This window comes from Lissotriton helveticus, chromosome 6 (assembly GCF_964261635.1).
Source record: "Lissotriton helveticus chromosome 6, aLisHel1.1, whole genome shotgun sequence".
NCBI classification, from domain to species: Eukaryota; Metazoa; Chordata; class Amphibia; order Caudata; family Salamandridae; genus Lissotriton; species Lissotriton helveticus.
In genome coordinates this window covers 2,064,811,982-2,064,835,101 of record NC_136067.1, presented here as the reverse complement: position 1 = coordinate 2,064,835,101, position 23,120 = coordinate 2,064,811,982, and the positions used below count along the sequence as shown (strand labels likewise).

Here is a 23,120-nt window from a genome sequence, read left to right as displayed (position 1 = left end):
AATTAATTGTGTCCTCCACTCGGTCCTCTAGTGGTGTATTCGGTGGGACAGTGGGCTCCCCTCCACCTGTCGCCACAGGCTCCCCCAGCCTTTCCGCTATCTTCTCCTTTGACCTCCCTCTGAGGTCACACCAGCATTTTTTAAGTTTGTCCACGGAGCGCTGGGTCACCCCCGCAGAGTTAACTTTTGCGCGGATGCGCGACCATAGCCGCCTCTTATCCGCCTCGGGCACCCTCCTCGAATCTTTGCCAAACAGGCGATTGTAGTCCTTGCAGACTCCTTCTATCAGGAACTCTAGCTCCTGCTCCAAAAATTTGATTTTCCTTTTGCGCCCACTAGCAGATCCAGCTGCACCTTCCTCAGTCATGCTTGCCACTGGGGTGTATCCTGCACAACTCCTGTAGGCACACTGGAGGGGACCTCTGAATGTGATGCTTCCTGTACAGGCTCTCACTGCTGAATGAGGGTGGAACCTGCCAACTTCCTGGTTGTGATGTCATCACTGTGCTCAAAAAGCGACTTCCCGTTTTTGCGTTCTAGCACTTAGCGAGATCGCAATTTGCGATCTCGCGATTTGCGAGATCGCAAAATCTACCCGGGTATCGGCCGATTATGCGAATATTTAGCAATTTTCTGAAACTCGCAATCGGCGATTGCGGCCAAATGCGAATCGCTATTTTTTCGCGCAAATATTCATGAATGCCAATCTGCGATTCCTTAATTGCGATTTGCTTTTTTTCGCAATTTAGAATTCGCAGATTGGGACATTGATGAATCTAGCTGATAGGGTTTGACTTTCCAACCCACTAGCACTTAGGACTTGGGGGCATATGTATCAAGCCCTTTTCCCGTTCGCAAACGGGCTAATTCTCAGAATCGACCCGTTTGTGAACGGGAAAAGGCCTTTTGGGATGTATCATCCCAAAAGTGTATCGCAAATTAGAGAATCGCGAAATTTGCGATTCTCTATTTTACAATTACATTTAAGGAATCGCAAACTGGGATTCCTTAAATGAAATGTATGACGCACCTAAGTTGTGCGATTTCTCCATAAAAAATCGCAAATAACCACCAACTCCAAGTTGGTGGTAATTTGCGATTTCTTTGAAAAATGCACTTTTTGGCATTTTTCAAATTGCCATGTGGCGCACATACATGCCCATAGGCCATATAGGTGCGCCACATGCACACAAATGCTCATTTCGGGGGTGCATCAGGGTGTCCTTTAGACACACTGGCACCCTTGAAATTGCATTCTCAATTTGCGATTCTCAAATTGCGATTCGCATATTGTGAATGTCTTCCAACTCATTCCTACGGGCCTCCTGGCCCTTAGGAATGAATGGGAAGGTATTCCCTAATTGCGATTCACAATTTGCTAATCGCAATTAAGTAATGCCAAGAAATCGCTAACTATTTGCGGATTTTTAAATACATCTAGTTTGCGATTCTCAAATAGCGATTCTCAAAAAATTTCTCTTTGAGACTCGCAAAAATAGTATTTGATACATATGGTCCTTAGTCAATGTGCCAAACCACCAAAGAAATTCAGTTGTGCGGCAATCTGTACTCAACTCACTTAGCAAATTTGTGCAGGAAGTGTTTCCTTGTAACGATCAGGCCAATAATATACACTCATGGACACATATTGAACTCCCAACCCCTTTAGTCAATGAGTAACACAATCTCAAACAGCACTAAAAGCCTGAATATGCAATTTAAAACTTTATTTTAAAATTATCTCCCACTTTATGAAAGTTGAATGTATATCTCACAAAATATGAACATTAAGGTAGAAAAGCAGGTAATGGATAACGAGAATATCAGTAAAAATTAGAACACGTTTATTGAATTTTGAAGGACTAACATCCACATACTGCTATCTCTAGGTGCTATGAATGGTCTAGTTGAATCAGGAATGTATAAGTTGCCTCTGAGTTTCATAGAGGCTGTGGACCACATGCCTGTTTGCAAAACAACCAGTAACGTTTGTGTTGTTTTGAAATAGCAAAGTGTCTATTTTCTATCACCTTTCTGTAGTTAATACAAACATAATCCTCCGAAGGCCACTATTCATGTTGATGCGTTCGACTAAAGTAGGTGCATGAATCAGGCATTACCATGTCTGGGATAGCTCCAACACAGAGTTCCTCTCTCCCTATAATCTGGTACCTGGGTTTTTATAGGATCTTCTCTGTGCCATTATTTTACTTGATAGAATGAAAACCACAATAAAACTTGCGGGCATCATTGTTTTGAGTAACGTAGCAAGAGGACAAACAATTGTCAATGTATATTCTCCAGCTGGATTATCATATTTATCAGATGTATCTTATTTGTACTAAACAATCCTAGAGAGCAGGTGCATGTGATGCAAGCATTTCTACGCATGTCTAGCTATTCATGCATTCTACGAAGGAAGTAGAGGTTGAACTCAAAGTGATTACAGCGGTTCAGAGCCCAGACGTGAACATAGCCATTGATATTATTCTTTTTAACTTGACATAAAATTGTAGCATAATCTTTCATGAAAGTAATTCTAATATTTTTTTGTCCTAGTTAAGTCTGGCACGTGCCCGCTTGCTGTGGCTAGGTGCAAGCTCCCGCTGCCTGCCCCTCGGTGCCAATTTGACGCAGATTGCCCAGGCCGACAGAAGTGCTGCTCCCTGTGTGGATATAAGTGCATGAACCCCCAGAAAGGTACTCATTTTGTGGCATTTTATGAGGGTGAACTTACCTGATATTAGCAATGTACTGTTTCCAGGAAAAGAGTGATGCTGCATATGCACCAAGGCTGACCTTGAGGCCAATATCTCGAGGTGCCTAGAGGTGCTGGTGAATCAACCCTCAGGCTGTCAGTCTGAGGTGAGGTTGAAGAGAAGGACTTATCCAGTGTTCGTGCACAGGGTTGGGTGCTGTCAAAGGGGATTTTACAACAAAATTATTTGAGTGAATGAATAAATGATCATTCAAATTTGAAAACAAGCAAATCAATCAATGAAAGCATGCTTGAGGTTCAGTACGACACACTTGATCAACTTATACTTTTTGTTTGGCTGGAGCAATCATTTTTGGGAGAGAAGATAGATTTTTAACTGTGGCACCTTAGCTATGCCTTGCAATTCTTGGGGAGTTTGATGGATTTGTTTTAAAGCTCAGACAGACATGGTGACGCTTCAGTGATAGAGCAGGTACCGTATGGTGTATGTGTCTAAGAAAACACAGCGAGATGTGGGGGGCTGGGAGGCTCCCTTAGATAAGATATAGTTGTCAGATTGAGGGGTACTTGGACTAAGAGTTGGTGCATCCCCAGCTTACTATGATATGGAGTGCTTGTCCGTATAGAGCAGCAGAGGGTGTTTGGTGTAGCGCCAATCATACTCAGAGCCAAGTGGTTCACAAGATGTTCAGAGACAGAAGAGTGTGTGGTTGCTTTCCATGGTTCCATTGATGGCCAGTAACTTGACCCTGCAGGTGGTGGCCCAAATTAAGAAGGGCTAGCCAATCAATCATGGATTATTTTCTCATTGAGATTTAAATATTATGAGGCAGAAGATCTGACTCCTAGGGTCTTTAGCATCCTGTTCAGAGGTAAAACCTGTGTTTAGTGCTTGAAAGAACTAGGATAACACATTTATTTCTAGGGAATTATCTTCCATCAGATGCAACCTTTACTCTCATGTTTTCAAACTCACTCTTATTGTGTTATAGTTGCAGAGAACCCAGGACTGTGTCCCGTTGACCCAGAGATTGAGCAGCAATGCGGGTACCTACCCCCACCAAAATGCAACAGCGATGCAGACTGTGGAGCCGACGAGAAGTGCTGTTTGTTCGGCTGTGGAGTGCAATGTGTGAAGGCCCTGCCAGGTAATGGTGCGAGTTAGAAGGCAGAGCAGCTTTGGGAGTGCTTGACCCATCGACATGGATATTGAGAAACAGTGCTGATACCTACCCGCATCACGGTGCAGCAGTTATGCAGAGTGAGTAGCCGATGAGAAGTTCTACATGTTTTCAGCTGTTGGGTTCCGAGTGTGAAGGACCTGCCAGGTAGTGACATGAGTTAGATGATAGGGGGCGTTGGGAGTGCTTACCCCATTGGCATGGAGATTGAGAAGCACTGCGGGTACCTGTCACCACAGCAGTGCAGCAGCGATTCAGAAGCTGGTGATGAGTAGTGCTGGTTCGGCTGCAAGGTACAGTGTGTAAAGGCCTGGTAATGACGCAAGTTAGATAACAGAGAGCTTTAGGAGTGCGTGCCCTATTGGCAAGTAAATTGAGAAGCAGTGTGAGTACCTTTCAGCAACCTCACCCCTTATCCCCGCAGTGCAGCAGCGATGAAGAGTGTGGAGCCTTCAAGAAGATCTTCTTGATTGCACCTGTTGGTTGGAGTGTGTGAAGGCCCTGCCAGGTAATGACCGGAGTTAGATGAACGAGGACTTTGCGAGTGCTTGCACCATGCCCCGTAAATTGAGAAGCAGTGCGAGTAACTCTCCCCAACCTAACCTCTTGCCAACGAAGTGCAGCAGCGATGCAGAGTGTGGAGCCAGCAAGAAGTGCTGCCTGCTCGGCTGCGGGTTGTAGTGTATGAGGGCTCTGCCAGGTGCTGATGTGAGTTAAAAGATAGAGAACTTTGTGAGAGCATGTGCTGTGGTTTGGATACTCACTTCATTTGTGAATTGAAGTAGCCAGAATAATTCTTTATCTATCTCAAACAAGACGCCTACAGAATTTGAGGGGTTTTACTAGACTATATCATATCCAGCTTCTTCGCAATGCTGTCACTCTATACCATGATTTCTCATGGATATCAACTCACATTCCCTACACACATATTTATGGAGAAACAAACTTTGACAAAAAAAAAACTCACAATAATTAGTACATTTTTCGTCTTTGATTTCATTTCTGTTATAAAGTTCTCATTCTACACTTAATTGCATTTGCATTTAACATTTTTTAACATGATTTGTTTCTTACTAACATATTCTTTGGATTTAAATCCCATAAACGTGTTCTGCATTGACAGATTCTCTTCAACATGGAATGTTTGCTTTGTATTCTTAGCTACATGTCCCGGTTGATTTTATAATATCCCCTATTCAGAAACCCAAACCAGGACACCAATGAGGAATCCAACCGCAGGTTGCTTCCCTATCTGCGCCCTTCATTTCTCTGGTATTTGAGGTGGAAGTGTAATACCTAAGAATGCAAATGCACCAGAGTGAAGGCTGTTAAGAGTAGAACATATATATATATTTAGAAAAAAGATTTTATACTTGATTTAGGGGCAATTTGTGCAAATATGTGGTGTACACTCACAGCTAGATTCTGGTGGGGGTTCAAAAGCTGAAGTTGCCAAGACTGTAGACTCACAACAGCTTTTACAAAGGTAAATTTAAGTAAGGGGCAGCATTTGCAGCCCTTTGCAGCAGCAGAAGCAGTTCTGCTGCTGGAGGGTAGCTCAGGGCAGGGAGTTACCTGTGTGCACCCTGACCCTTGGTATGGTCACTTTGATCCTCAAGACATTTGAGGCCACGGGCAAAACATATTTTGGGTGGGTCTCTGTTCAGACCAACTTTCAATTATTTTACCTATTTCAAAACTACATGATACAATAAAAACCTCATATATGTGGCCAATCAAAAGCAATTGAAATATGCATTGCCAGGGGCCCCATAAAATAATTTAGATAATATTTGACATAGACAGACGCCGAAGTAGGCAAAATGGAGAGCGGTTGAATTTGATACGCCCTGGGCAATCACTCACTTTGGCCATACTTTAAAACAGCTCTGTCTCAGACCCTTGCACAGTCTTCACAGCATGTTTCTGCCACACAATGCCTGCTTCCTGAATTCTGCTTACTGCAGTAGTACATTACTGAAAGTATCAACATTGTACAAATATTGCCATTGTCCAAAAATCTGATGATTGCTAGCGAGAACAGGAGTATGGGAGCAGGGAAGCAAGGTTGTGTCCAGGGGGTTTGCTGTGAATAATGCGGCAGGCTCAGAGGCACCTAGGCCAAGAAGTGTGAAGTGCCCCCATCCCCCTATTAATAGCTGTTTTTTTACTGAAAAGCTGTGGGAAAGCGCTCTGTCTCCTTGTTTACATTGGCGCAAATAACACCGTTGCTGTGTCACTGAGTGTGATGTGATACTAGCAGGATTGTCAATATGTGACACGAAAAGGTAAGCAGGGTCAAGGAAAGACATGCTAACTTACCAGAAAGCTGCATTACTATAAGCTATTTTTATGAAAAAATTGATGAATCCAAAGAGTGATGCTACACCAAGTGATTTTTATTTCAGAGGCAAATTAACCATCAACTATTATTTTCTTGAGCTGTAGAGGGCACAGCTGAACCAAAAGAGGCAAGAAAAATATCACACATTCTTAGTATGTAATGGGAAATAAAGTATGGGGGGCAAACCCTGTAGCCACTGCACAAATACCTTTCAGAGACACTCCCTTGAAAGCTACCCAGGAGGATGAAACTCCACCTCATTAAATGCCCTTGGACATTAGAAAGCAGGGACATATTAGCTTTCTGGTAGGCCAAGTAAATTACCATAGATTCAAGGTGAAAACTGTCGGGTGTTAGCTTTTGTTTTCTAATCCAAAGGTGATAAATACAAAATCTGCCTTTCTGAAGGGGATTGCTCCCTCCAAATTGATGTTAGCAGCCCTTCCCAGATTTACAGAGTGCCAGAATATCTCTTGGTCTGAAGAAGGAGCCGATGAGGCATTCAGGGTGGTGGAAACTTTGAAATGAAGGTCAGGTGAGGTCTAAAGACCACCCTATACTAAAAAATCTTGAGAAAAGGCTAAAGAAACATTATAGTCCCAGTTTCTACTTACCTTCTCCCTGATGGTCTGACTACTTGAAAAAAGCATTTAAAAATGATATATGGAAAAGAGAAGCAAAGATTCATTCGGCATTCAAAGTATCAATCTTATAATCAATGGGGAATTAATCACTGTGTCAGCAATCCAGAGTATCAATGACATTGTATTGGAGATCCCCAACCACACTTTTGCAGTATATCTTTCTTCTATGCTTGTGCGGTAAGGTGGATAGTGTCATCATTGGGTCCTAATCAATTGAGTAATCAGTTCTCCAAGTGATTAACCAACCTCCACCAGGAGGGAAACTGTCTGGGTGATCGCAGTTATGAAAAGTGATTAAAAATATCTCCTTTCTTAGAAAGGGCATTTATTGTTTAGGAGAGAGATATGGTTAAAAGAAATGGTGGTCCTCAAGTGAATTAGTTACAGGTCCACAGCACCTTGTGGTAGGTCAACATGTTTCATCCAAAAATGGCTCATGCAATCAGATGGCCTTCATCAGGACCGTAGGGTGACTGGGTGGTCTTTAAATCCAGAACGCCCACAAAGTGGGTAGGGTGTGTAGGTTCATTTACCCTTCTTCATCAGTGAGCATAGTAGCTTTTGGGTGATATGGTCATACCTTTGCCTATGACTGGAGAAAAAAAAAGAAAAATACAACAGGAAACATAACAGAATAATGTATACAATGTGGGGCTATTTCTAAAGAAGCCCCCCGAAAAAAGTCCTAAAAAATGACACTATGGTTAATTCTGTGTGAATTTGGAAGCATGTCATGCTGTCAATGAGGCGGAAGAGGAACATGAACAGAATAGTACGACGTATGTATTGTTATAGGAGAGCCCTTTGCTAGTTTTAGGGCCGCTTACAGCTTCATCAGTGCACAACTAATCTATATGTGTGCCATATAGTAGGTGCGTTGATTACATGCATTTTGGATATATATGTTGATGCCATAATTGCCATCAGCAGCTGCTCGAATGTGTAAAGATCACTTTCTACTGTGATTCCAAAGTGCATAGGCAAGAAAGGAAAGTATGTCTACAAGGTTCAGAGGTGCTGACGAGGACTACAGGGTTAAGAGGCATTTATTTGCAGGTTACTGAGTTGTCAGTCTTTTTTGTTATTACCTAAGTTACAGTTGAACTATTCTAGATCAGACGCGAGTGGTAATTTTCAGTTATAAATTGTGCAGAAAGTGCATCAGTGGTTCAAAGACAAGGGCCAGCTGCGGTGCTTTTAACTTGGCGAGATTTTATAAGGGGCATTTGAGGGGACTCTCATGATTGCTATATGTTCCCAGGTAATTTCACCATCAAGTGTCTGTGTCTTTATCTAACAAAATGTATTGCTCTAGTATGCTGAGGTATCGATATTATGGAAACGCTGCCCTCAAGAGGTGACAGAAAATACAATAGTCACCACCACCAAGGTTAGGCTTGTTTTCTCAACTGCGATTGTGAGTTTAAAATGCACCCTACTCAACAACATAACATGCCTACGTCTCTCTTCATCTTTTGATCTTCTATCTCCTCACGCCACCAGGGGGGCGGAAAGATAACCATGCCGGTGGCAAAGGGACACGGGGGAAACTGGAACGTGCAAGAATGGAGTGAAGAAGATGCAACAAATTGCAGAATGAACTGTCAAGAGCCAAACTAATTAAAGCCAATGTATACAATGCTTGACAACCCCCCCGTGCGTTTTTTCTTCTTTCTCTTTCCCCATGTGTTCACCACCCAGTACCATGTAAATATGCTCTTTATTTTCAATAAAAAATTACAGAAATAAAAAAAATAAAAAAATGGTTGAGAGTTTTCAAACCATCGTATAGATTGAGTCGTTTTACCTTTAGTAGGAGGCTCAAGTGCTCTGTTTTGAAATGGTTGTAGGTTTTTAGGTACACAGACAAAATATCGATTTTTAAATATCGATATGCAAAAATATCGAAGTTTAAATATCGATATACAAAAATATCGAAGGTAAGTAATATCGACAGTCTAAATATCGATATTGGCATGATATCAGTAATATCGAAGTTGTAAATATCGATGTTAATAATATCGAAATTAATAACTTTGATGTTACTAATATCAATTTTTAAATAAATTTAGTGTATATTATATTGTATTTATTATGTTTTATTATTTATTTTTAATGTTATTTTATTAAATATTGTCTTTTACTACTGTAGCGGGTTGTGGGTTTATAGGGGAATAGGGTGGGAAGTAATTTAATTATGTTAAATTAATTATTAATTAGTAGGAATTATTAATTAATTAATTGAGAATTAATTTTTAATTATTTTTAATTAATTTATTAATAGATAAATATGTTCTGTAGTGGGTTATGGGTTTATAGGGGAATAGGGTGGGAAGTAATTTAATAATAATTAATTAATTGATATATGTTTGTACATATTTTAATTAATAATTAATTGGTAATTAAATAATATTAATTAATTTTGGGTACAGGGGTATTTTTAGGGTTCAGGGTCAGTTTTCAGTTCATGGGTACAGGGGTATTTTTAGGGTTCAGGGTCAGTTTTCAGTTCATGGGTAAAGGGGTATTTTTAGGGTTCAGGGTCAGTTTTCAGTTTTTGGGTAAAGGGGTATTTTTAGGGTTCAGGGTCAGTTTTCAGTTTTTGGGTAAAGGGGTATTTTTAGGGTTCTGGGTCAGTTTTCAGTTCATGGGTAAAGGGGTATTTTTAGGGTTCAGGGTCAGTTTTCAGTTTTTGGGTAAAGGTGTATTTTTAGGGTTTAGGGTCAGTTTTCAGTTTTTGGGTAAAGGGGTATTTTTAGGGTTCAGGGTCAGTTTTCAGTTTTTGGGTAAAGGGGTATTTTTAGGGTTATGGGTCAGTTTTCAGTTCATGGGTAAAGGGGTATTTTTAGGGTTCAGGGTCAGTTTTCAGTTTTTGGGTAAAGGGGTATTTTTAGGGTTCAGGGTCAGTTTTCAGTTCATGGGTGAAGGGGTATTTTTAGGGTTCAGGGACAGTTTTGGGTTTTTGGGTAAAGGGGTATTTTTAGGGTTCAGGGTCAGTTTTGGGGTTTTGGGGTACAGTCGTACAGGGTAAAAATAAAATAAATTTAAATTAAATCAATTAAATGAAATTAAAAAATATAAAATTACATTAAATTATTAAGTTTTTAATTTATTTTAAATGTATATGTATTAGTTTTAATTTTTTAATTATGTTTTAATATTTTTATTTAATATTTGTAACATTATATGTATTTTATAATTATTTTTACATTATTATTAATACATTTAAAAAAACGATATTTTTAATATCGATATTTTTGTACTACGATATTATTTTTTCGATATTTTTGTACTTACCTTGTTAGGGATAGGATTCCTATATTTTTGACTTCGATATTTTTGTTCCGATATTTTTGTATTTCGATATTTTTGATTTCGATATTTTGTCAGACATTCAGGTTTTTAAAACAATCGTATAGTTAGAGCTTTTTTACCTTTAGTGGGAGGCTAAAGTCCTCCGTAGGATGCAGGAGAAGCTGACAGTCCAGCAAGGAATCGTTCCAGGCAAAGATAAAGAGTGAACAGTGAATAAAACAGAGTCTGCCTGGCAGATGTTGGGAAAAAAGGGTTGCAGAACTGATTAAAATTTTAAAGGTGGTGGCGCTGGGTAGTTTTAAAAAGAAGAAGAGTTCTGGATGGACATATACCTCAGATGCTGGCCTCTTCGGCAGGTGCTGCTGCAGTGCTACCAATCCCGGATATAGAAGGGGACAAGTGGGAGATGAGGTTCTACTGCGGTGATGTCCTTAATTGAAATTAATTAGGTCATACGTTAAGACGTGGTGAGATACGTCAGCCTCGTTGTCGGTTCTCCTATGGGCCGTAACGGTGTTAGAAGAAATGCTACATGCAATCTGTATTTAATGTGAAGTTACTAGCGAGAAGATCTGATTTACGTGCGAGTAATGTGAGCAACTCTTACACCAATTGACAAATTGGGGTAAGAGTTGCGACATATCCGAACAAAGCACTGCTTGTTGTCAAAGGAGAACAGTATGCCCCATGTTGTTTTGGGAGTTTTTCAGTGATTGAAATAAGTACTTTGATGTTAGAACCTTGCACCCAGTAATAAGGTGTGGGGGCTATATTGTTCTTGGGTTTGTAGTATTTGTCTACGGCGTTGCTTAAGACCTTGACTGGGGGGTTGTTATATCTCCAGAAATGTGATTAATACGTTTTGCTGTTTGTGGAGATATCAGTGATTGAAAGGGAGCCTGGGTATATTATCCGTGAGGCCTTGGTCGTAGGTTCTGAGACGGTACACCCAACTTTGCTCCTTTTCAAATGGTTTGTATTCTGCAGTGCTGCCCACTGTGTCTAGAGTTTCTCGGACCTCCTAGTAGAGATCATTAGTGGTGGGTTTGAGAGATCAGAAATCATTGCTCATCCGCATGGTTGCTTTCCTGCATCTGATGTTGTGTCAGTCTTCTCCAATGCGTAATTTTAATTTGCGGCAGGTCATGTCGATGTACTTCAAATTACAGCGATATGCAATCATGTAGATTACATGGGTAGTGTTACAGTTTGTATGTCGTTTAAGGATCCAATTGAAATTGTCATTTAAGTTTCAGAACTTTGGTTGCTTTAATGAGGTGGCAGATGGTGCAAGAACCGCAAGGGTAATGCTCTGTCACAGGTGTTAGACCCCAGGTTGTTAACTTTGCTATTTTCTTTACGTGTTGGTGCAGGTTTTTTATATACAAGTTCGAATGTTTTTGCTTGCTTTGTTGGCAAATCTTGGTTGACAATTTTAAAACTGACAATTGCAGTTGAGAAAACAAGCCTAACCTTGGTGGTGGTGATTATTGTATTTTCTGTCACCTCTTGATGGCAGCGTTTCCATGATACGATACCTCAGCACTCTAGAGGAATACTTTTTTTATTAAAAGCCACAGACACTTGATGGTGAAATTACCTGGGAACATATAGCTGTTGAGAGAGTCTCCTCATGTGCCCTTTATGAAATCTTGCCAAGTTACAAGCACCACTACTAGCACTTGTCTTTGAAACATTGATGCAATTTTTGCACAATTTATGACTGAAATGTATCACTCACATCTGTTCTAGAATAGATCAACCTAGGCAATAACAAAAAGACTGACATAACTCAGTCACCAGCAAATAAATGCCTCTTAACCATCTGATGACATCCAGCACCACTGAACCTCCAAGACATACTTTTTTTCCGATGCACTACAGTTGAAAAAATAACCATCACAATAACCACTGATTTTTAGACATTTGAGTAGCTGCTGATGACAATCATCATGGCATCAACATATAAATGCAAAATGCACGTTATCAACACACCTGTTATCTGGTAAGCATGCAGATTAAGTGTGCACTGATGAAGCCGTAATAGGCCCATGAGTAGCCATGAGCTACTATGCTCACTGACGACGAAGGGTAAGTGAACCTACTCATCCTAAACACTTTGTGGGCCTTCTGGATTTAAGACCACCCACTCACGCTAGGGTTTTGAAGAAGTCCGCCTGAATCGCATGAGCAATGTTTGCCCGAATCATGTCAACCTACCACAAGGTGCTGTGGACCAGCAACTAATCCCCTTTGAGCACCACCGTTTCTTATAACCATATCCCCTACTGATCAATGAACGCCTATCACAGGAAAGGATATATTTTAATAACTTTTCACGACCGCGAACACCCAGACAGTCTGCATGCTGTTGGCGGTTGGTTAATCACTTGGAGTACTGAACCCTTAAGTGATTACGACCAGATGATGACACTATCCACCTTACCACATGAGCAGAAAAAAAACATATACAGCGCATTGTGAAAGTGTGTTCCTTTTTTCTTTTTTAGAGTTTTATATAGTGCGAACTAGACCTGAGACATTGGGTATCATGTTCATCTTTTTTTGTTGTTTTTGTTGTTTTTTGTTAGGCATGGGGAGATTAAGTGATTTGCCCAGAATCACAGGATGTTGAGCGACGTTGCCGAGACTCAAACCCGGTTCCCCAGCTTCAAGGTCGACAGCTCGAGCTGTAAGGCTACATCTTCTCCCCTATGTGGTTGAGGGTCTTCGACAATTTCCTTGAGTCTCTTGAGTGTTGATTCAAGTCAATCAGTCCCCAATTATTCTAATACATTAAAAATACGCCTTTAGTGTCAAGTACTTTAAAAAGTCTGAAGTTAGAGGTTCGAAGAGGTAATTTTGCACATAAGTTGACACCAAGCGAAGATCCCAGGAGAAAAAGAGCTATCCTGTTAATGTTTCTTCACTTCTCAGGGTTTGTCTGTAACTCCAAAAATGTCATGGACACGTTTCACAGCCAGAGTGGAGAAGGAGAAGAATGGATAGAGGCAGTTACATATTAATACAGAATTATTTTCATATAGTGCTTCATACCACACTTCTACCTGTACTAAGTGCTGTGAGTAAGAAGTGCTATGATCGCCACATTTAATAGTACTCAATTGACTGACCTCAGGAGGATGGAGGATGAGTTGGCCCTGCCAGGAATCAAACTCACAACCTGATGATCACAGAACACAACAGCCACGAGTGTTAACTAATCGAGAAAGAAGAAAAGACAGCAAACCGGTCAATGGGGGCATAGATTACTACAGGCAGGGCAGCTCGCATTGGAGCAATGTGAGCAAAGCTCCTTAAATTCTTACAGGAAGAGAAACAGGAAGTGATCATGACAAGTTCCTACTTAGTTGCCTCTGGGTATTAGGGCGCCATGCTTAAGTTGGATATGTGGTTGCAGACAACTCATGGAGTAAGGGCAGTTTGTGGAAAACAAACAAGGAGATAATGCATATATTTAAGTTATGACATGCTATATGTGTTCCTAGAAATACTTAACCATGACTCCTCATCCTTGTATGGATGATGGCTTCAGTCTATTGACAGTGAAAGCTGCAGTCCATGACTCATTATCTAGGGTGCACCTTTCTGCCTCTAGTAAGGCAGGGTCAGCTTTCCAACAAGCCTGACAGCTGCATGACTCAGCTTGACACTTGAACACTCAAACGCCAAAAGAGCTGAGCTGCCAGGTGATTTCTGTCTGCTGTCTATGCTCTAAACTGGAGCGTCAAGAAGTAAAGACAAAGCATTAATCTTTGATCTAAAACAGAGAGAAAGAGACACCCATCTAGTGGTTGAATTGCACAATGTGAGAAAATAAAACCAGGGATCAATCATGGCTTAACACACAAGATGATGGACGGAGTGTTGCACAATGGCAAAACATTCACCCCCAGTCACAGATCTGGGTTTAATCCATTGTTATTTTGCTCACCACGCCACCCCAGTTCAGACATGGCCATATGCAAATCAGTCTTGACCCTGTGCCTCATGGGAACAGTCCAGCCCAAACTGCCAAGCCATGTCTACCCTGGACCGGAATCAATCATGGCTTCCCTGCTTCACAAAATGTGGTGTTCCTTGGCAAATATTTAGTTTAAGAAGACTTCTTTTTTCCGCATTATTTCCAATGAGAACACCTTCAATATGTGACCTCAGGCGGTGAGTTGTACAAAAACATCTTGTGCTTGATTGAATAGACTATAAAGTTGCTCCAGCAAGAGAAAAGGAGGGTGTTTACTCCGTCAAAACTTGACACACACTTGAATCTCTGCTATGTCCACAGGGATTAACATTTATCTAAAACTGAGGCTAAAATCATAAATTCAACCCTATATAAAAGACAGTGAAGCAACGCTTTCCCCACAGCAAATAAAGAGAAGGGTAGTTTTGCAAACTATGAAGTTCTATTAATAAATTAATAAAGTTACAGTCTCAATCGAATCAATTAAAAATAAATAAGTCCCCTGAATACAGAATGTATGAATATAATCCAGGCAATTTAATATAAAAAATGCACATCGATGGTATCAAAGAAAGCATATGCAAAGTGAGATAAAATTATGTACCCAGAGGTTAGGACCCTAATGCAAAACTAAGGCTGTTGATAAGCGGAAACTTTTGAAGCAGCTAGCATCAAAAAATATAGCATTGAAAGTAGATCCAAATGAAGGTTCAAAATTAGAAAAGGAGAAATGTACTTACTCTAGAAAGAAAGTAAATCTGAGAGCAGAAATATGAGGATCATTTGGGGGGGAGGGGAGAGAGAGATAGAGAGACAGAGAGAGAAAGAGAGACAGAGAGAGAGAGGGAGGGAGAGAGGGAGAGTGTGTCCAACTGCAAAGGTAGACAAGGACAGGTCTCTCCAACTAAAACATCTAAAACCAATTCCATACAGTTAGATATACATTCCACATCTTCTCATCGAGTAAGAACCAATACAAATCTGTGTTGCCAATGTACTAGTTGTCCGCCTCTTACTCACTGATAACACAAGCCAGATTCTTCCATTATTGCGGCCTTCACAATATCTTTCAAAGGGTAGTCCCCTTCCCTACCTCCCATCATGTCTAGCCACTGGGAATCATTGTCCAGACAATTAATTGTAACAAAAATGTCCAAATAACGCAGCACACATAGAGGTAATTGTTAAGCATGGTAGCAAGCTAACATTTCATTAATTGCAAATAAAAGTGATAACTTTGCGTCAACATGTATACAGATCTACAGCACATACAGTGTGCACTTAGCAACTGTCTTCACTATGTTCACTAATGGCGTTGTCATTAAAAGAGAAGAAGGAGGTAAAAGGGTTGTAGATGACTGACTTGGTTTATTAATATAAGCTTAGTTTTATGTCAGTCTTAAAATGCAGCACGTAAGATCATCCCTTTCCAATGGAAGTATTGTTCTCGACCTGAGGATAATGATTCCTGTTGGAGAGTAGTAGATGCATGGCACTCTCTTCCTGACAAATGCAATGAGGGTGAAAGCAATATTCTTCCTTCGATATCTAAGTGCCTGAGGAGTTGTAGCAAAGTGATACTATGTATAAATTGTTAAGAAATGTGTAGCAGGAGCCCGTTTTATACACCTGCATTGTGCCATGTTATCAAATGAATTAAAACATCTCCAAGGATATTTAGGAATGTCAATTTTTTACTAGTTTGTGATCTTGGCTCAACTGATCCCTTAAAGGGGCGGTGTTTCTGGTTGAAAATTTTAACAATGTTTGTGATGTGTTTCTGACACAGATCACCCGGGTGTGTGCCCCAACATATTTGCCAAATGCATGCTCCCGCTGCCTCCCCCAGTGTGCCAGAGCGACGACAACTGTCCCAAGAGACAGAAGTGCTGCAACCTCTGCGGAAAGAAATGTCAAGATCCTGAGAAAGGTAGAGTGTCCTCAACATCCTCACTTCATGGGGGTCAGAACTGAGTCTGCCGCAAATCCACTCTCATTCCTTAGTTTCAGCCATCCTTTGAAATTTCCATTACTTTGGTAACTGTGGTTACACAGTGAGCAAACACTATTGCTTAGAGGTTTCCATGGCTGCGAGAATTTTACTGTGGGTCAACAGGTTCAACCGTAATGATGTCTCATCACATCTCAACTTTAGTTTATTCATTTTTTCAGTTGTGACAATGGCAATCTTTGGATGTTCACCTGAGCCACTTTAATTGAGCTGCAAGTTTTTGTTCACAGGCTGCATTACATAATCTGCAGTCTTTGGGTGGTTTTCTAATTTGAGGTTAAAAATCTACTAGTAAAGCTTAAAAGGTGTTTTATCAGCTGGTGTCCTTTCTAGATTGCTGCAGTTAAGGAGTGTTCTTAAAATCTTGACACATCCCTGCATGCCAGTGTATGTTTATGTTCCTGCAGAGCTTCGGTTGCTGGTTTTGGTGCCTACTTAACTTCCTGCCAGTGGTGAGTGACTCCCTTTTCCATCAGAGTTTGGTCTATAGTGCAATGACACATTGTGCAGGAACCACCTAGTTCCTTTTCCCCAGGCCCATCAAAACCTTTCAAGATTCTATGTAATACACTGAGAATAACACATGTGAGATGGTGCTCAGGACCACAGCATCAGGTCAGAGAGGTTCATCACACAGCACTTTAGCCCATCCTTGAAGGCACCTTGTCTTTGCAGCCCCGCCTGATACTGGCAGTTGTCTCCTCAATCTTGCCCGTCAAGTCAAGGATTCTAACTTACCCTCAGGTATACATTTTATACACTATTCATGCGGTGACCTTTTTCTAATTTCCTGTTCCCAGTGTTAATGATTTTTTGTCCTAGTTTTTGTTTGTTATCTTTTATTTTCTAGATACATGGGTTACGTCCATTTCTACACTTATTGCCTAACTTTCATCTCTTGTGGTAACCAGTTAAAACACCTCTGCTATTGTTATAGCAACCTTACTTTGCACATTACCACGTCACCACTTGAATATACTGAATTTTGAATATTTATTCAGTATTTATCAGTATCTCTGGTACAGTTAAGTCTAAAGGTGGCCACTGGTTTTTCAAGGAGGCTTCTAGCCGGTCTCTATTTGTGAACAGCTGGTTTAAAGTGTTACGTCACTAGCCTTGTCCCTTGAAAGCAAGAGCCATGCAGATCTATTTAAAAGAAAGTAACAGACAATAGTCAAGCTGTTCATCTTTAGGGACCACCTCCATGTACCAGTACCAGCATACACCTGCCGCTGCAGTGCCGGCTGTTGATAAAGGGGTAACTCTAGGTAAAGTCAATAGACATTGCCCCAGCTGGTGTACATGTGCTAGCACAGCAATGCAACAATACCAGCACAAGCAAGGTTTAGAGGGGGTGGTGATGAATGAAATAGCTCTGTATTGCTCCTGCACATGGCTTGTGCCAATCTACCTAATGCAGATCACCTATGCCTAACACTTGATGGAATATTTACTTGTGGAAACAGGATTTGTTTGATGTGGATTAATTGCAGTGTTTGCACAGTGCCTGCACATTGCTCCACACACTTTGCTGGATGCAGCTTCCTTTGCTTATCAAGAGTTGGAATAAAGTCTGTACCCATTTTTGGCACCAAGAGGTAGGAGTCTCTCCAGCTCCTCTGAGGGAAGTTCATTGCCATGATATTCTTTCTGATGGATGACAATAGAGCAGACCAAAGGGGGAGGATCTTGTGGCTCATCATAGAACCCTTCTCCCAGCTCCTTGTGAAGAGGAGTGGAGGCCTGTGGTCCTATACGGGGCTATGTTTCTAAATGTGCACAGGAAGGCACAACAGTCCGCATGCACGAGCTGCAACGAAGACATGCAGACTTCCGGCTGACCTCATCCTATCATTTCAACTTCAGAACTGCACATAGTGTCAAAGAAAGCGTCACTCTGTAAACCCACACTGCTCTGATCATCGGTGGGGGCGGAGATGGTGAGGGGTTCTCTGCAGAATTATTGTCTTCCCCCTCTCTTTCTAAACGGCATGATAGCTGTCACTCAGAACCTGGAGCAAGCTTGGCCATTGCCACGTGCACACATATTGTCTATCTGATATTCATTGGCTTTCCTAGGTGTAGTCTATGGGCCAGATGTACGTCCCATTTTTGCATGCACAAATGGGTTTGCAAACCTGTTTGCACATGCATAAACATCATAGGGCATGTACAAAGCCTATTTAGCAAGTTGCAATTTATTTTCGACTCGCTAAATAGGTTTTTCAACTTTCTATTTGGAAGGGGTGTTCCCTTCAAAATAGTGATTCTCAAAACCATGTACTAATGTTTTGCGACCATAACTGCTGTCGCAAAACACTCACAATTACCACCTACGTCAAGTAGGTGGTAATGTATTTGCAAATGGATGCGAATGCATGCAAAAATATTTTTAAGGGCAGGGCAGGCAACGGTCCGCTGCTTGCCCTTAAAAAATTAAAGCAAAACGTTTCATTTAAAAAAAAAAAATGCATCCCGTTTTCCTTAAAGGAAAACAGGTTGCATTTAAATAAATAGAAACTGCTCTATTTAAATTTAAATGAATGAGGCTCGCAATTTGCAACACCATTGGGACTCGCAAACGGTTAAACACACTGTTGTAAAAAATGTATGTGCCTCGTACATTTGGCCCTATGTGCACTAAGCTGGAAAATGCTGTTGCTGACGTGCACACCCCAACACAGAGAACCAGCCAGCAACTCTGTGGTTGCACCTGGTGCTTGCATAAGTTTCCCACTGTATAATGCTCTGGAACAAATAGTCATGAGATGCTGTTGCTATTTCCTTGCCAGGGTATTGATATTGGTTCTCTTAATCATCAAATAAGCCAGATGGCATCAGCTTCCCTATGTAGGTTTATGGTGCTTTTAAACACTGACTATTCTGTATGTGCTGTTGAGATCAATGTACCAGGATGCACAGTGATCATCCTTTTGGTGTGTGCTGTACTTGTGTTGGTATCAATGTGTCCCAAAGATGAAGTGTGCCTTTGCAGAACAAACTAACAATGGCCCAGAGAACCCAGACTAGTATGCAAGTTACAAGCCTTAGGCAGCCATCTAGCACATGGCAGTCCCTGTTACGGAAAATGATTGCCTGTCTCCCTGGCCTAAATAGGGTAGAATGACCTCACTATGAGCCCGCGGCTCATTGGTTGATAGACTGTGAGTTACGTGTTCCCACCAGCAGAGTAGGTTAAGGTTCCATCCATAGAAAGCCCAGTGTCTTCTTTTATTTTTCTGACATATACACCATTCCCAAACACTAAATGAAGCCTCCTCTAGTTACCTGCAGCTGGAAGAGGACAAAGCAAGTAACACAGTAAGATCTATGGGGGCCTCAATCTGCGGTAAGGTGGAGGAAAAATACATACACATTCAGCCCTTCATCCAGGAATGGGGAGTATGACAAGGGGGCAGCTTCAGCTCTAGCCAAAACTGCTAGAAAAACCCACCCCCCGCTGATGGCTGGCTGCTGGTGATGCTGCTGCCGGCGTTCTGGACGGCGTGCAGGCTGGCTGGCGATCGAGTGCCGATTTGAGGCACTTTGGTGGCTTTTGGAGGCGTCATTTTCGGCCGTTTTCGGACGCGTTTTAGCCCCGATATGCAGCGTGATTACAGCGATGGCAGCCGCAGTAGGGAGGCAGTTTCCTGGTGGAGTCTCGATTTTCTGAGGCGGCAGTTCTACACACCCGTGCTCGACCTCGAGTTTTTCCCCTGCATGCCTGGTTCTCTTGGTAGATGGAAGAGTTGAGCAGGGTAGAGTGGAGGGAGACAAGGTAGCGAAGAGGGTACAGCTGCTGATTTAATCGTCGGGTTGAAGCTGGTTGGGGACTCTAAACTGCAGTAAACTCTTTTTTGAGCCTTTAAAAAAACCCTGGACAGATACATTTCTGCACAGTTTACTTTATCCTTTGATATATTTACGGGCGACCATCCTGATACAGAACTCACCGGGGACTCTGGGATTTCGCTGGTCATAGCGCAGTCGGCGCTTGCTTCTCCACCGGCTGTTGGTCCCCACCGCTGCCGCGACCGGAACACCACGCGGCCGCCGAGCAAGGGGACTACAGCCCCGACAATCCTATGCCTGTTTGCTCCGCCCCTTCCCGCCCACTGACGCGCCCAGGAGGAGCTGAAAAGGTCAGAGACCCATCTGGGGAGCGGGTGACCATCCTGATACAGAACTCAGCGGGGACTCTGGGATTTCACTGGTCATAGCGCAGTCGGCGCTTGCTTCTCCACCGGCTATTGGTTCCCCCCGCCTCCGCGACCGGAACACCACGCGGCCGCCGAGCGGGGGGACTACAGCCCCCACAATCCTTTGCCTGTTTGCTCCGCCCCTTCCCGCCCACTGACGCGCTCGGAAGTCGCTGAAAAGGTCAGAGTCCCTTCCGAGTCGCGGGCCGCGCGCGGGCGCGCCGGGCTAGAGGACTGATGTGGATGGGGCAGGCCAGTCCCCTTGGCTTCATAACAAGAGGAGGTAAAGAACCCTGGTTACTATATTCATGCCCACTCACGGTCCTCCCTATTGGATATTACCTTGTGAACCTTGACATTACTAGATCTTGCTGCTGTTCCGGCATCCACTACTTTGAACCCAGTCTCACTATGATTCGTAAGGGGGTTACCAATAATGCCCTCCCCCAGAGGGTTTGTTTAACGGGACACTCGACCACTACTTAGATAGGACAACACCGCCCATTCCTCGTGAAACTGAGAGACCTGAGCGATACCCATCCATAGATAGTCCATCTAACAAGCAATCTCCCTCACAGGCAGCCGACATAGTACAAAATCTATCACTACTGGAGGAATTAAATAGTCTATGTAAAACCAAGTATGCTCCACTGGAACCGAGAATAAAGCAAACTAGCGCCCTGAACTGTCTTATAGCAAGCACAAGTCCCCAGATTAGCACATCATTCCACCTAAATGATAATCTGTTAGGTACCCCCCACTTACTATCTACAAAAGTTATCACCCAAAACATAGTGCTCCCTCAGGTCCCCTCTGTTAAAAGAAAGAAAAATGGGGTTAAACACCAGGGAAGTCAACCAAAACAACTAAAATTGTGCTTAAGCCCCGCATTGGCCGTCACCACCATCCCCCCAGCCCCAGAGGTTGCTGGGAAATCAAACTCTTCTGCACCTTCTACCCAGGCAACCTTATTGGCCCAGATTGACCATCTGGTCAAATCTATATTATCCCCGGTGATAGAAAAAATGAACAGTCTAGGGGATAGGCTTACGGGAATAGAGGAAATGATCAAGGCCAACTTGACACTCTCAAAAAACAATGCAAGATCTAACCAACCCCAGTCTCTCGCTGCCATCGAAGTGCCTAAATCAACTATACAAAGCAATAATGTCCAAATTCAACCAGTAGCCTCACCCACGTCAGCTCCAAACATTCCTAGAGTAACCACTAACTCTACATTAGCACAGCGCACTGCCGCCAGGGTAGGGTTGAGCAAAGAACCTATATTCCATAAAGGGACAGCTGCTAACCATGGCAACATGCCAAGAATATTTAATCACATAAACCTACCACCGGAGGCCGCTCCGTTTGTGTGCGTTCTCTCGGGAGTGCCAGCACTCACAAGCGGAAAAGTCGTACGACTTCGGGACCTAAAAAACAAGGTTACATACTGGTTAACAAAAAATAGACCTCTGTCCCCTAACTTGGACGGAAGAATAATGAGTGTTAGAAGGGTGGGCTGGCTAGGATCCCTCCCAAAAGACATTGTCGGCGACCTGGTGCTAGTAAAATTCAGGAATAAACACGTTGTTCCATATCTCCCAACTTGGCAGCCCCAAAAAGGAGATGGCCCTATATCCACCTGGGATCTACATGACTTTTACCCCAGCATGTTATACCTCAGCCCATTAAGATCAAATGCAAAGCGTAACCATCCGATGGGCAGAAGTGTCTGCGCTTTAGCGGACGTAATATCTCCACTTTTAATCGATCTGAAACACTGTATAACAGTTATCTTTGACTTACACATGGAAAGTTCTTGAATAGATTCACTCTGTCTGTTATTAAATGCCTTAATTAAGGGACAATTAGTTGTAATGGTATTGTTTCTAAAGCTGACCCTGTAAAATGAACGTAATCAAAGAGGAAATTGCACCCAAAGGTTGGGTTCATATTTTAACTGTAGATATTCTGTGTTATTGTAATGTATGATTTTTATGACTGTTATGCTTTTATGATTTGAAACCTAAATCGAATAAAGCTTAAAGAATCGCTAGAAAAATCATAGCCTACAAAAGATCTCAAATAAATGGTCTACTTATGTAAGACTACTGTGAAGCAAGGAAGCGCCTCCAGGTAAACTTGAAAAGACAAGAATAATGATTTTCAAACTAGAAAAGTGAAATAATTCCTTATTGGCTCAGACGTTGTGCGCGCATAAGCCTAAACCTACCTGCAGCTCAGATTATGTGCTTCTGAAGGTTATTAGTGGCAATAAAGGGGCTGTAGGAAAAAGCACTACATGCCTTCTACAGCATCAACATATAATTAGGATTCTCAGACCCATGAAGGATATCAGAACTAAGACCTCCTGACAGCATTGTCTACCCAGTCCTATCGAAAGGGGTCTGTGGGGCCTAACAGCAATAACCAGTACACAGAGTGGGACAGACCCCAAACAGAAACCATGCACCCGCAATACTGCAAAGCAGTCTTTTGTGTGCACAGAAACTGCCCTCATCATGGATGCAAAGCAAACCAGAAGGAGGGAGATGTCCCTGGTCCTCGGTGCCTGAAGGTTTATTACTACATTCTGCTGTCCTATCTGAGAATTGTATCCAAGTCTCCCTCTAACTCCCACCCCCTGATTACATCCAAGCCTCCCCCTAGCTCCCATCTCCCTGAGTAGATCCAAGCCTCCCCCTAGCTCCCATCTCCC

The 23,120-nt window shown here is 42.2% G+C and overlaps 1 protein-coding gene across 1 annotated transcript in view; it reads left to right on the top strand.

The window, feature by feature from the left end:
* Positions 1-4,100: 4,100 nt before the first annotated feature.
* The window catches only part of LOC144762994 (uncharacterized), a 78,480-nt gene continuing 59,460 nt past the window's right edge, over positions 4,101-23,120 (top strand). The window contains exons 1-2 of the mRNA XM_078648307.1: positions 4,101-4,164; positions 15,981-16,121. Coding sequence (XP_078504433.1) covers positions 4,101-4,164; positions 15,981-16,121 — 205 coding nt within the window. The remainder of the gene's footprint in view (positions 4,165-15,980; positions 16,122-23,120) is intronic.